This window comes from Aulonocara stuartgranti (assembly GCF_965226115.1).
Source record: "Aulonocara stuartgranti genome assembly, chromosome: 6".
NCBI classification, from domain to species: Eukaryota; Metazoa; Chordata; class Actinopteri; order Cichliformes; family Cichlidae; genus Aulonocara; species Aulonocara stuartgranti.
The window spans coordinates 15385656-15401050 of NC_138944.1; the positions used below are offsets into that span (position 1 = coordinate 15385656).

The 15395-nt window shown below is 40.0% G+C and overlaps 1 protein-coding gene across 3 annotated transcripts in view; it reads right to left on the bottom strand.

Moving 5' to 3' along the window:
- Positions 1–400: 400 nt before the first annotated feature.
- The window catches only part of LOC309708114 (alpha-1,6-mannosylglycoprotein 6-beta-N-acetylglucosaminyltransferase B-like), a 113267-nt gene continuing 98272 nt past the window's right edge, over positions 401–15395 (bottom strand). For 2 of the 3 annotated variants that reach the window (XM_082535887.1, XM_082535889.1), the window contains 8 exons: positions 13839–13972; positions 12678–12808; positions 8023–8181; positions 7722–7868; positions 7319–7435; positions 3439–3513; positions 1618–1901; positions 401–600 (listed from right to left, as the gene is read on the bottom strand). In XM_082535887.1, coding sequence (XP_082392013.1) covers positions 402–600; positions 1618–1901; positions 3439–3513; positions 7319–7435; positions 7722–7868; positions 8023–8181; positions 12678–12808; positions 13839–13972 — 1246 coding nt within the window. In that variant the 3' untranslated portion in view covers position 401. The remainder of the gene's footprint in view (positions 601–1617; positions 1902–3438; positions 3514–7318; positions 7436–7721; positions 7869–8022; positions 8182–12677; positions 12809–13838; positions 13973–15395) is intronic. The other variant, XM_082535888.1, reaches the window with a different exon arrangement.

Consider the following 15395-nt stretch of genomic DNA (forward strand, 5'->3'; position numbering starts at 1 on the left):
ACAATCCCAAGAATGAAAGATCAGTGTTTTGCTTGCTTTGCCTGTGAGTCACTCTGCTGCAGGTGAGCTGCAGGTGTAGCCAGTAAAAGATGCATTTCATGGCACATCTGCTTCTTGAACGGTCCACATGTTATGTGTTCAGTGTAGCCAAAGTGTCTCCAGTCTGTTGCAGTATAACATCTGTTATAACAACTACAGTCATCAAATATCCTCTGATACAACCCAGGCTCAGTTCCAGTGTAAACTCTTTAAATCCATGCATGCTTCTTCGTCACGAGCCTACATTTACTTTTCGAGAGAGGCTGGCTCTCTGCAACACCAGGTGATATGTCCCAGCTCTACACTTTCTTCTCTTTCTCTTTGTCCATGTCTTTTCTGTCTGTCCTTCACGTGCTCTGTCATTATAGACAGTCTCTGCACAGCGCCACCTGCCCATGGCAGAAGTCCCTGCAGGGGCAAAGACGTCTGTATTTAGGGGAGTGTCCTGCACAGCTGAAGAGTAGCGGTTCCCTCTGAAGGCCACACTCCTGCCGCACCACCGAGAAGGCTGGCAAGATGTGGTTAATCTCAGAGTCTACAACTTCACACTGTACGTCCAACCTGAGGAGTGAAAAGAGCAGCAGAAATCTAAAAAAAGAGATCACTGAGATTTATCAAGAAGAAAAGACGAATAATAAAATTCACGGTTTCATCTCAGACATGTAACAGGAAAATGGAACTGGCATTAACCTGAAAATAAACGGGGAGCAGAAACAAGGAATGGAAACGAGTTCACCACTTTAATCACAGACGAACGAACGGGAGGAACTCAAGTGAAAAAGCTTCGGGGAAGATGGAAAAAACTATGGAGCAGGTATGAGACATCAGCATGAAAAGAGAAAGAGAAACAAAGAGGAGAGGCACTGTAAACCAAGACAGATAGAAAAACAACAGAAACAGAAAAATACTCGAAGGATGAAGTAAGAGCAGAGAAAATGAGTTAAGGCTGAAAGCAGTCAGGTGGGAAATGCTCGAAGGAGAGGCTCAACTGCTGACAGGATTTCTGTCTTGGAGCTTGAGAAAAGGAGATGTCTGAAAGTGAAGTTTCTGGATCAGCAGCCATGGGCTGGTACAGTAAACTAAATAAATATCAGAGTCATACTAAGGTCAGAGACGGCCTAAACTGTACTTAGTGTCAATCTTCAGTTTAAATAGAACGTTTTGAACTCTTAATCATTTCCAAAAATCCAATTTGTTATGTTAAAACTTGTACAATAGAACCTTTTTTCATTTCGGCTGGTTCAGTGGTTTCACAGCCTGCAATCAGAACCACCATCCTTCAAAACCACAGCTACAGATATTATTGCATGGAGTCTTTTAGATCACTCGTCTTTGTTTAAATTTGTGTGATGTACACAAAGATTGCTTGGTTGTTTCAAATTCTCCTTTTAATTTAATTTAGACATGACAGTGTTTCTACCATAGATGGTACTCCTCAGGTAACGCTGACAACGTGTGATGAGGTGTTGCTTGGTAAGTTGTAGGAGTGGAGTGTTTGATGAGCAAAGCTTGATAGTTGGGACTAAACACTTAATTAAAGCCTCGCTAGCAGGCAGTTTGTACTCTCGGCTGACCTACCTGCGCAGAGCCTCCTTGTTGTTGATGAAGCGAAAGTGAGCGGGTTCACAGATGAAACCAGCTGACTGGCAGGCGTCCACACAAGACTGGCCCTCTTGAGATACAAGCAGCCTGAGGGAGCTGAGAGGAGGCCAGGCAGAGGGAGCTGTCACATTGGATGCCCAGCCAAGAGCTGTAGTGTTGGGCAGGGGCACAAACAGAGGTCCCATCATCCTGCTGCCACCAGCGGACCCCTTTCTGGAGAGGTTGGCTGGAATGAAGGGAGGCTCTGGGGCACAGAAATCCTGGAGGTGAAATAAATACAATAATTTTTAAAAATCAAATAATTGTAGAACTGTAAAATATTACCAGACTAAATAAACCTGAGTGAGTTATTGCCTTTACAGTAAAGTAAAGTGGCACCAGGTAAGTTATAACGCGCTGCTCCACTATCACAGTTACAGGCTATATCCAATGATGTAAGAAACTTTCATACAAGCTGCTTTTACCTAACGGCTGTACTCGAAAATGCGTCGACAACAAGAGCATAGAACCAGCTGCTTCTCAGGAGAACAGCAGCAACAGCTTCAGTCCTACACAAGATGCCTTAAGTACTGAGTGTAGGTCACTCAATTCTGTGCCTTAAGGCATCCAAGCATGTGCATTTGTCAAGTGCAACACACTCACTGTAGTTATCTGCAGTTATGCTGGTAAAATGAAAGCAAACAGACTTGAGGAGAACATGCACAGAGCACATGCTAATGCAGAGTTCTGCTTCTCAGAAGACACATTAATATTTTATACCGATGGAGAGAAAGATGTTAAAAGATATTCACTCAAATGTTATTTCTAATTTTAAAGCACATGTGCAGTTGTGGCTTGGGAAGTTGCTCCAAATCAAATGGTTGTTTCTGATTAACGTGGGATAACGCCAGCTGAAAGTGTTACTGAAGCCTGTAACAAGGTGATGTTCTGACAAATGAGTATTCATGAAGTACTCAGACCCCATCCATCTTTGAACTCTGCCTTCATTTGCAGCTCAGCTACACACATTTAAATTTGTGTGACTGCAGCTCAGCGTTCAAGCTATCACCCTGACAAAATCTGTCCCGACAGGAAGACAGAAACACCTGCCGAGCAAAAATAAAAACTTGTGGTAGTTCCTGTTAAAGTAGATCTCTTCAGGATCACATCTGGCCATGGTAACATTCAGAAACACACAGGGAGACTCGAATCACAAGGCGAAGGCTATGCTATGCTACTGCAAACCAGCTGCAGGAAGCGGTTCCTTTAGAAAATCCAATTTGAACAGAAATGTAATTTAATGTTCTCCTGTTAGTCTTTCAACAGCTTTCTGGGTCCAAAACAAGCTGCAAGTCAGGAGTGAATAAAAGTCACTGAGAGAGCTTCTGTGGTTTGTCTAACATCTTGTGGGGGGCTATAAAAAAGTGCTTTTACCCTAGTCCTTCATCATCATTATTCCCACACTTGTGTTCTTTTTCCTTACTCATCCCTCCTCATTAGTGTCAGGAGACCTTCTGCTTTAAAGCCGGAGGGCAGATATGTGGCTCCTAATGAGAGTTAGCATGTCGATTAATCGCATGCCCACATACATGGGGTACATAATCTCACACGCACACACACACAGTCCTAGATACACGACGTCCTAGGTGCTGAATGCACACAGGCGTGAAATATTAAGCAGTGTAAGGGTTCTGAAAGCTTCAAAAAAGAAGGTATATAAATGAGAGCAAGAGCTGACTGAAGACAAAAGAAAAGGAGAGTATAGGCGAAGTGCATATGTGCAGACAGTGAACTGTAGACATTTGTAGCGACACTCACCTGATGCTGTATGTATGCATGCACTCTCTCGAGCATGCCCTTGCAGGTGTATTCATAAGGCAGATAAGGCTTGACCTGAGAATCACACGTGAAAACACACAATCATCACCACGTTATTATTGCCACATTTTACTCGCAGTAAAGTGTACTTTTCGTTTTCCTTCCGCATCATTGTTCTCAGTAATTGCAATGAATTGTCTCTTCTCCTTGGTAATTTGAGCTGACGAATGTTTCTATTGTCAGGTTTCTGCGAGGCCTAATCACAGTATGTCACTGCTTGGAAAATCATTAGGCTTTATTTGCATACCAATAGATCATCTCCTCCTTTGATGTGCTGGTTCTATAACTAAAGCACACTTTTGATTGCTCTAATTAGAGATGAGCTGGAAACACCATATATCTTTTGTGTCTCTTGCTAATACCAACATGTTCAATACTTGTTAACAGACTGTCTGACACAAAAGCCGATGAATACGAAATAGTTGCAACTGCAGTGCTGGGATTAATAAAAAATGAATTTAGCAGATTTCATAAAGTGCTAGACAGCTGATATTCAACAGCCACACTGTACAAAGACACAAGTTCAAGTTTTATATGAACTAAAATGATCCTGTTACACACTCCAACCAAATGAAAACACATTTTTGTATTTCTAACTGCAAACACCAAGCTTTGCAGAGATTGAAGTGGATTGTCTTTATGACCTAATGCAAAGACCTGCCTTTGTAAATGATACATGACTCACTAAATTGCATTTCCTATGTGAAATCAAAGCAGTCTAATGTTCAACCATCTGTGAAATCAGACTTAGCCCATTTCAAGTGAAAACCACTGAGAAGCAAACATGCAGGGATGGTGCAATTTAAAAAGCTACACACTGCAATCTGATCAAAGCCTTATGCTAATCTACTTTATAAGCAGGAGCAGAAAGCAAACATTTGAACAAGGACAGGCACACAAGCGTCCTGCAAAAACAATCAATGGACGTGTCCTTTTTCTAACAGCGTTCTCATTCGCCTTTGCTTAACCAGGCATAGTGACCCAGGCCACGTTCGCATTCACAGGTGCGGCTTTGAGTGGAGCTTTTTGAAAAGGTGCTGGCAACACTGGCAGCGGGTGGAAGCAAAGGTTTCAGGTGTATGAAGGCATTTAGCACTGTTTTGCTCTATTTTTTATTTTTATCACATTTGTGTAGTTTAGACTTGTGACCTTCTCTTCTTTAAGTCCTTTCTCTTATCCTTGGCTGATGTAGACTTCACTCAGAAATCAAATAGAATGAAAATCCCATTTGCATGGTTCGCTAACTGAGAAGCTCTATATGATTTTCTTGGGTGTTGTTGTTGGTCTCATAAATCATCCTATCTCCAAATTCTTTTAAAATATGTGTTTAACAAAACCTTCTAACCAACTAGAGTCCAGAAAGCTGTGTTATTGTTTTTTTTTAGCAGTTTTGACAATCACCCCTTTGTGGTTGTATACCTCCACCCATCAGTAAAGTTGGAGAAGTTGGATCCTTTATTCAGATTTGGACAAATGTGAAATATTGCGACGATGGAAGTAATCACTTGAAATGAAGGGAACTGGTCTTCTTTTTGGTTTATGAAGGCATTTCACCTCTTGTCCAAGAGGATTTTTTCAGCTCTGAAAACTAATGGGGAGTGCCAGATATTTAACCTGTAGTGGGGCTGTCCCCTTGGAAACAACCCCACCACATCCCAATAATAGTATGAGTAGTAGTTGGATGATACTAGGGTAGTATCATCCAACACCTTCATGACCCCAAATTAATCCAGTTGCCTTTATTTCAAGCCATTAAGACTACCATGAACTAGATGCCTAAGAACCTACGCAGACCTGTCACAATCAACCTACTTCTGTTTCTGAGTTTGGCATTGAATAATGATCAGGCATCATATCATCATTTTATCATAACAAGTATGGCCAAAATTTTGTTATATGGTCAGAGTGACCTTGACTTTTGCCCACCCTATTAAGACTACTTCATGTGAATGTTAAAAAAACACATTTAAAACGCCAATTCCCATAAGACATGGAACAGGGAATAAGAAAAGAAAGAAAGAAAGAAAGAGATGGAAAAGGGTTTTATTTGAACATGAGGACTTGTCGGCCAGAGATTGCTTTGTCTTGCATGACTGAACATGAGCCTCTGCCTCACACACGGTTTGTGTATGCCTGCGTGTGCCTTGAATTTAATGGCTGTAATGTGCAGGTGAGGCTGTGTGTACTGATACGTCGCATCTTTGCAATTTCAGTCTATCAGTTGTGTTTATGTGTTTGTTTGGGTGCTGGGGGTGGTGCGTGTATATGTTGTATGGGTATGTGTGAGTTTGCTCGGGGCATTGTGCCTCCAGTGAAGGGTGAAGTGGTCCATCAGCGCTTTCTCCGTGGTCTGTCAGTGCAGATGGAGAAGGCACACTAAGCCAGTGTTGCTGAACTGTAGCTTGTCTGACTACGCAGACGAAAAGATGAGAACAGCCTCTCTCACACTCACACACTGACAAACACACACACAGAGCTAACACTACATATATCAGCTTTTGCCTAATCTCCCTACATACCATCTCTAATCTGCAAAGGGCAGACTGCTACAGCATGTTTAAAGGATCATGCAGACAGCTGTCTCCATGTTTCCTGCTTCCCTATAGACCAATGCCTTGTGTTACTGTGACTCGTATTCCATATGTAAAATATGTTGCATGTCTTGTGGGATGATGTGTGTTCACACCTATGTTAAATGCCAAAAGCGTTATACCTCAGCCATAAATGTATCCAGATCCATCAGATTTCCATCAGATTTGACAATACATTTAAATATACCTTAGCGTATGCAGAACAAAATGACCATTTATAAATTCAAGAGGTCAGTTTTTGGGATGCCAAAATGGTTAGGATGGTCAATTCTCTAGAAATTCGAATCTGCGTGAAAACTAGTGAATCACAGCTTCACCTCTCCGAGTGTAAAATGCATCTGCAGTTTTGAACTTCAATAAACATTATTTAGTTTCAGATATAAAAGGTCTACCCCTGTATTTTAGAGTAGAAAATATGCCTGCTTGGCATATTGGATTTCTGTTTTATAAAGATTTTGTGACTGTGCAGATGCTTGGTCAGTGTACTCTCCATCTTTCAATTTTTCTGCTCATATAATTCATTTTTTTTCAACATTGCACCCAATTTCAATGCTTTCTAAAAAGATTCAGTGTACCTGGCTGACTCTTTAATTAACCCTGCTCCCTCTCTCGGAAGCTAGCGTCCTTAATCTATATCACATTCACTGAATTGAAAAGTTCAGCACTCTGCAGTATAACTCTGCTACCTACAGACGGCAAACTCCCTCTGGAGGACTTGACCACAGCAAAATTATTGTGCTGTTTCATCAAAGTTTAAAAAACTGTTATTAGGCTCACAGCAACAAGAGCAGGTCCAGTACTTGTATTTTATCACAGCTTCAAGGGAAAACAGAATAGAACAAACCGTGCTATCTGTAACTCTAAGAGTTATCATTGAACGCTATACAAAAATGAAACGTTATATTACAAGAGCCAAACAAGGCACAAACCAACTGCAATTTTCCTGGCCACAAAGGCACAAAAGCAATAGGTGGATAAGTACATGTAGCTATTCTTGGCATGTCTATGAAAACATGTTTGTTAAAACAGAAAGAAACACCAGAGATGTCCCTCTTTCAGCATGAAGAGAGCTGATACGAGTGAAAGAGCACCCAGTCACGGTTAACCTCATTTATACACAGCAATGCATAATTTAACTCAGTGTAACTAATTAGTGGACATAACAGGATAAATGGTTATGTCTTTTGTCTTTATGAATTCTTTTTTAAAGCACTGTTATATGTGAGCACCTTGGTCCTCATGATTTCCTTGATAGCAGAGTCAAACTCCACAGAGTTGTTGTAGTCCACTGTCATGACGTGAGGTCGGCCAATGTACTGCTCCGCGTACGGGTGCTGGGAGAATACCTATAGAAAACAAATGCAGTGTACACAGTGACAGCTCTATAAATAAATATTTTGAAAATAAATAACATCTCTCCACAAAGACAACACTTAGCTGCAGAAAAATCAGTTTGTCTTTATCAAATGAATACTGTCAATTATTATTTTGTACAAAGACACATAAAAATAGTTATACTGTGTCCATTAGTGTGGCAAAAATGCAGTCTGGATCGAATGTTTGAGCCACTGCTTTAATGAATCTGTTGGCAGCATGACTGATTGTGGGAAGATATACAAATTATGAACCTACCTCTCTAGATGTGGGCTTGCCTCGGAAAAACTCGTGATTTAGTGAGCTGTGGGGTGGGTTGAACTTGGGCTGGAGGAAAATGCAACCATTGGCTATAGCTTCAAGAGGGGCCGGGCCCTCGTATGGGAAACCAAAACCAATGAAGAGCTAGGAGAAAAAAAAAAGATAAATCAGGGATGTAATTTAGTGATTGTGTAATTTAAAAGCAGAAGAATTTAGTTTAGAAGTTAGAAAAGCAGAAGAAAAGTTTGTAAACACTCTGTCCATTAAACAGTGGTGACAATAACCACAAAGTTCATGCCTTGGCCTTCCGCAATAATTGCTGCAGCTCGTGCTGGGGCAGCAGGCCGTGGTTCTTCACAAAGGCTGGGACCTCTGGAGGTCTCTGGGTCTCATAGTAGACTGTGCCGTGGACTTCCATGTATTTATGGAGAATCTGGAGGAAACTCTCTTTACCCTGCTGGAAGAAGATGGTTTGGTGAGACCGATGAACTGCAATGACACATAGATGGGTCGTATAGAAGAAAGAGTGTGTAATAGGAAGAACACCATAAATAATTTTTTTTAAAAATGGTGACCTATCTTTTTTCTTATAATAATAAATATATAGTTAGAGTGTGGGACAGTCATATTAATTTTAGCTGAAGTTTGATATAATGAGGTCAAAATCCGTACTAGTAATCTTTCAAAGACAAAAGCTCAGGCTTCAGACTTCTTTAAATGCTCCATTTCAGGCAGTTTTTTCTCTAATCTTGGCTCTGTATGATGTATAACTAAGGCGCACAGCTCTGGCTGTAAACACAGAAGCCCCAGAAGAAAGCTGGATTGAAGGAGGGACTGCAAAGGGAGCTAAAAAGGCTTTCAGGTACCAGTTTAGCTCACTGGTTGAGCAGGTGACCATATGCCACATAAGTGAAATGCAGCAGCCCGGGTTTCAGTCAAACCTACAGGCCTTTGGTTAGAGCCTTTCCCAGCTCTCAACATTTCTGTCAAATCTACAGTGCTTAACTATCCAATGAAAGCAAAAATGTCCCCCCCATCCCAAAAAGGCTTGTTTCACACAGTGGATAAAGTGGCTGCATCAAGGCCAAGAATCCAAGAGTACAAATATGAAGGTAGAAATGAGCATCATAGGTCCTCTTTAAAGAACTTGCTCCACTACAGTGTGCTGAATATTTTCACGTCTTCTAACTTATCTGTGTGAATTTGCGTGAGCTACGGGAAGCTTATTCATATGTCATTTTATAAAGCATATGGAAATAGTTTATGCTCACATTATTGGTTCTTCTAATCACTATCCGTGCTTTTCAGTCACCTGACCGACTCACTACCCTGGTGGGCAAAACATTATGGACAATAGTAGACAGTCTGCAGTACTGCAGGACAGTGTTGGAAAGTGTTGCTTTTTTTTCCACCTGTCTTGAGCCAAGACTACTTGGATCATCCATCAATGGAGGAAAAAGAAGATAGGAGGTAAAATTTGTGATCCATATTTTGCTCAGGCAGCTCGGTGACATCTACGTATATCTTGTACCGAATCCCTTACCTTACACTGATGCCAGGATGAACGCTTTAAGAGTACAAACAGCTACATGTATTTTCGATCTGGATGGGTGAATAATGCCACTGTGTGAAAGCTGAAGAACAAGAAATAGTTCATTGTTAAAGCAAAAGTAAGTGCTATATAGTGCGTTTTGGTGACTTTTACAGTGTAGGGCTAGAAAACTTCTGTCTGTCACACTAATATTGTATCATAAGTGTAAAGCTGTGCGAATATTTTTCCAATGTCAGGTAAATAATTTCTACAGTTTAAATGAGCCATCCGATAGCACAACAACTATGCAGCATTTTGGCTAAATTAAACTGAAAAACGTTCAAAGGATGGATGAAGGACAAAGACCACAGTACTGTTTTTGTTGCCAGGTGGGCGTGTCCCAGTAGCTCTTATGGGCTCTTTGATTTCCTACTTTTTCTACAGGGGTTAAAAGGTGCAGTCTAGTCCTTTTTTACTCAGTGAAACAAACACAGGGCCGTTAGTTTCATTTGGTTGAATTCTTACTTTCAGCTATGAAAAATGCACCAATATACACACCGAATATTAACATGTAGAGGAAAATTGCCTTCTTTTTAACCAGGAATAATTTTTGAGTTCTGCACTCCACTCATCCTATTACCTGCTGTGAAGTTTTCTTCACCTTTAATTAATATCGACCTTGATGTGATTGATGGTTGAATTTTGATGTGCAAAACAAAATAAAACAAAGAAAAAAAAGAAAAAAAAAGAAAAGAAATGAACAATTCTTAATAAAAATAAAATAAAATGTCAGTAAACTCTGTGGAGAAACATCTGGCAGGCAGGTATTTATTTTGCTGCGCTGAGGCTTGGTTTTAAGCAGGATAAAGCATTGATTGTCCTTATTCACTTACTTACACTTACTTGTACATACTTCTCTCCTTTTTTAATCTAATAATAAATACATTACATGCTGAGGGTGAGACAGCCAGAAGGGCAGTCAAGGTTCAGCAGGACGACTGGGAGAAAAAACAGCTAGCATCAGTTAACAACCAAAATTTAATCATGTGAACGGTGCATAACCCCGACTAGAGTATTGACCGCCTGGCGTTAAGCAGCTTACGTTATCCCTCTGCTGTGGCCCCCCTCCCGCGCACACAGAGCCATAATTGGAGGCTGTAGTAATCGATAGCTTCCTCTGTGAGGATTTTCCCAGCCAATTAGGAGATTAGCTCAAGCGCTAAGTGCAGCAGACAACGACAATGAATTAGCAAGAGAAACACAGCTGTGAAAGAGTGCAGATTCCATAACCTGCACTCTCGCTTTGTGACTATGTATGTACAAGCTAACCGTCTCAGCAGGGAATGTATTAGGAATGCTAATAAATATCTGTTGTGCTGGTTTTTTTGTCCCTTAGCTAATTTGGGTTTATAAAGATTTAAAAAAAAGAAGTTTGTGTGTATATATAATGTTGATTGCTGTGTGCACAGCATGACAGAAAGACATGTTTTTTGTTTATAGTACTTTCATACACATTTTTTTTCATATACAGCACCATGTATTTAAACAGTTAGCTGTATGCTGATGGAATTGTAAAGTCAGTATTTTATTATTCATCTCTTTTGGTTCCTTAACTTAAGTATTTCCATAGTATCTTCAATCTCTTCATGTAAAATTAAACCAAATTTTTAGAACTATTTAATGTTATCTTACATAACCTTAACTGTAGTTTCCAAACTCCATGACAACTATACAGGGGGTGAATTTTCAAACTCATTAGCTTTAATTGTATTGAGGTTTAAAGTTGCAGCAAGACTGTTTTGCCTTGTTCAGCATTCTGTTGTTCTCCACGGGGTGGGGAGCTGCGCCGTACAAGTACAATATGTTTTGAACCAATTTTTCGAGAGCCAAGATTAGCATCCCCTTCCTCTCCAGTACCACAGTGAATAATGGATGCACCAAGCTAACCAGCAGAGAAATGATATGCAGCAGCATGACCGGTCAGGAGTTGCACCTGTCTCTCATGTTGTATGCATCTTAACAAAGTTTGTCTATTCCTAGACATGGAAACGATGCAACATTACTCTCCTTTTTTTTTTTTTACTCTCCTGCATAAGTGTAGGACGTGAGATGAATATAAATTGGTAAAAGTAACACATTCTTACCTGAAGCTAATGAACACCCATCCGGTGACAAGGTCCCCCACAAGGGAAAAAAAGAGTGACACAAAGACAAAGAGAGTAAAGTAAATTGAGGCAGAATTGTAGCCAAACAAGGCTGCAATAATTGGTAGAAACAGCTATGTGTTACATTTATTTCCTTCCTCATCAAACTGTTGCAGACTGTGCATTCATAACTGCCTTTAAGCCCATCTCTCTCACAGCCAACAACCATAAACTAATCTGGGGACTTGTGTGGGCAGACAGTAGAAAGAAATGGCAGCAAACAATGTTTTAAAAATCCTTTTAAAAATGCAGACAACTTTTTCTCAGCTACATTGAGCATTTGAACAAGCAGACAGTTTTGGAGAGGAAAATTGCCTGTAAATTGAAGCTATACAGTTGTGTATAAAGAGCCCTATGAAGCAAACTAATGATGCAAGCAGCTTGGTGCCTTTCTTCTGTTAACATTTCAGTCGATGGTTTAGAGTACTTGGTTTAAAGATTGTGTCTGCATACATGCAGGCTGAAAGACAACTGGGCTGTAGTGACAATCTTTCTGCATATACAATGCAACTATTGTGCACTGCAGTATCTCTGGCAGCCTCACATTTTGTTTCTGCAATGTGAGTATGACCCCAAAATACACAACTACAACCATGAAGAACAAGCTTGAGTGGCTAACAGAAGTCTCCAACAGATGTTATGCATCCTTTGAGCAATGATGTAAAAAACAAACTAACTAAAGCACGCAGTCTGAGACAGCAAAGAGACATACAATCAATGGAGGAAGCCTTACTCCACAAAAACAGTTCTCCAAGATGCTGAGAACAACCCATCTGCTATAAAAGTACCATGAAAAATTTGTAGAAACAACACCTACTGTATAAGAGAAGTAGTGCTGTAAAGCTAAAGGTTACTTACACCTGATTTCATTTGGTTTTTTTCTCTTTAGTGCACAATGTATGGAGTTAATCTATAAAAAATGAATGATCCTCATTTTACTCTTAGTGTATACAATATGAGATGTTTATGAGCTTATTAAGTGTATTGTACAGGTGTAAACATGTATGTATGTACCTACGAGAATATGCTTGGATACATTATATCTACTGATAATTCTAACAGTATTACATGTTATTTTATTATTATAAAAACTAGGCCTCCAAATAATTACTCGTCTTCTTCCATGGAGTCATTAGCGGTTACCACTACACACAGAATTCACTAAAACAGAGTTACACTGACTGACTGCCATCTGTGTGGGTAAATTGTTGTCTGTACCTTCCACATGCTGGCTTCTTTCCCATACACTACAGCCATGTTGTTGACTTTGTTCTGTTGGATGCTCCTCTTCTCCGTCTCATTCAGCTCCTCCGAAACAAAGCCCATGAATGAGTTGTCTGGTGTGTGAGCTGAATGTATTTGTGTGTGTGAGTATGTGTGAGCAGCACAGAAAGGTAGGATATTAGTAGATGGAGAGAAAACAAAAGACAAAGAGAAAAAGAGAGATAGGAAGAAAGTTAGTGAGTAAGTAAGTGAACGAGACAGGAAAAAGTACTTTTGAAGGGTTTAGTCAGCATGTGTATGGACTCTCTAAGCATTATTAATAGCGATTGTCATAAAGCCAGCTGCTGTTAATGGTAATTGTCTGAGCTGTTTAGTATGGGAATATATGTAATATCTTTTAAGTACTCGCTGTGAGTTCAGGTATTTCTGATGATCACAACCACCCACGTTCAATCCACGGTTCCAAAGCTACGAGCTCTTATAAAATCATTTTTTTTAGCACAGCACATTTTTATGCACTGAAGAACTTTAATAATTGGCCAGTAATGCTGCTCTCTCACAAGCGTTGCTAGAGGTTGAATCTGTCATTATAGCTTTGGACAGTGTGAAACGTGGTCGTCCACAGTGGCCCACATATTGATGATATAATGACAATGATCTTACAGCCGAGTGCCAGCTGTAGCTAAACAGGTACGACACTGCAGAGAGTTGAACTGTGGAAGCAGAACAGAGCTGATTCTCAGTGTTTCAGTCAGAAAGTGACGAGACAGGCGGCAAGGAGAGCTTTGAAAAAGCAGATCAGACATATTGTGTAGCATATAAGAGAACCGGAAAAACTGGAGATAACGCTCCGAAACAACTTGAAGGGATGCTAGAAGCTGCTGTTGCTGAAAATAGCCGTGTTAAACACACTGCTCCAAATTAAAATGAACGAGCAGTCAGACCTGTCAGAAAAGTGAAAAGACTGAAATGGAGTCATTTTATTATATTTAGAATGAATGTCAACTAATGACAGGCCTTTGAATGTGTGTCTGTGCATGTATGCATGCAAGCTGGAGGTACAAAAACACCAATTCTCAAGCTGATGGTGTATTCTACATATGATATAAAAGTTAACAATAATAATAATAATAATAATAATAATATAGTACATACGGAACATAGTCATGTACTGCCTTGCATTGAGGTTCCAGTAGCCCCAGTTGGTCCGGTAGCCATGCAGAGTTGCATACTCCTCGTGATTATAAGCAGGCTCCGTGCCAAAGGTGTCAATCACTCGAATATGACACCTGCAAAGAAAATGACAGACTCAGTTCATGTGTAATCCTGTACTACATTATTAAAAAAAAACCCACAAAAAATAATTAAAATGTCAGTATATTTTACTTCAAATGGTCCATGAGTTGTTGGCGGCTGTTAAAATGTGCCTCTTTGTCATTTCAAGTCAATTGCAGCGTCTAACTAAAAAAATATAAAATGTATTAACCAAATTCTAAAGGGTTCTATAAACCATACTTCATGTTCAATACATGTACAATTATATATTTAAATGCATTTGTGCAGCAGGTCATTCAGGTGGAATGCCACATTAGAGTACAAAGCCATCAGGTTTCTCAAAAGTGAAAGGAGAAAAACAAGAAGCTGCCACTGGAGAAGCAGATAAATAACCAAAATAACATAAGCAACCAGCAGTGTGGCAAGTTTGACATAAAAATGACAAAAAAACAATTTTTAGAGGTCGGAGGTGCGATGAGCTGCTGATAGAGTTTCCAGGTGGATGCTTCGTGGCAAAGCAGTGAAGCATAACTGAGGTTCATAACAGAATCATTCACCGCAGACGCAGAGCTCACTGTGCCCTTGTTTGTGACTGTGTTAAATCTGGCCAGTATGTGGACTCAGGGGGGATTAGAGAGAGCTAAAGGAGCAGAGTCCACTTCCTCAGCTCTGAGTCTTTCCTGGCAGATAACCGCGTGTCTGAGTGTGTAAAAGAGACAGATATGGGGTAATAAAAACATTCTGCATCTGGAGAGCAATTAGAAGGCAAATATTACATCAGTTAAAAAAAAAAAAAAGCTAAACTATTTCCAGACACGTGACTCTTCTTGTAGCCGTACACATGTAATGATTTTCAGATGCCAGCATTTGTGCATTACGATTTTATTTCAGCTTTGGTTCAGCTTTGTGATCTTATTTGCTTTTCAGAAACTGCAACAAGTTTGTGTTTGCAGTAAAACCCAGCCTGCCAGCTCCTTTCATTTGGCCATTGCCTTTCACATCTTAGCAGCCCCTTGACAGGCAGATGCTCTCCGACGCAGCAGTGAAGCAAACCATTCACGTTTTATGTTAGAGGTTAGGTTTTTTTTTTCCACTTAAGCTGTTTACAGTGCAGAAATTGGTTTCTCTGGCTCTCCCATGATGGGTATGTGTTGAACATTGGTGTAAATAGTGTGTTAAAAAACCACTTATTTGCTGTCTGGAAAGCCTTCACCATAGCCTGATAGCTTTTGAATACCAACTGGATAAAATCTCACGTTTTCTACATTCGTTTAGATTATTGCCTCATTTTGCAAGAAATTCAGCTATTGTTAACAAATTTTTTTGTGCAATGCACTTACATAAATGTGTTAAACAAATAAGTTAGAAATGCAGGCTTTAAAGCTTAGAATCTGACTTCCTGCAACTGTGTTTTGGTAGAATACCTAGATGTCTCTT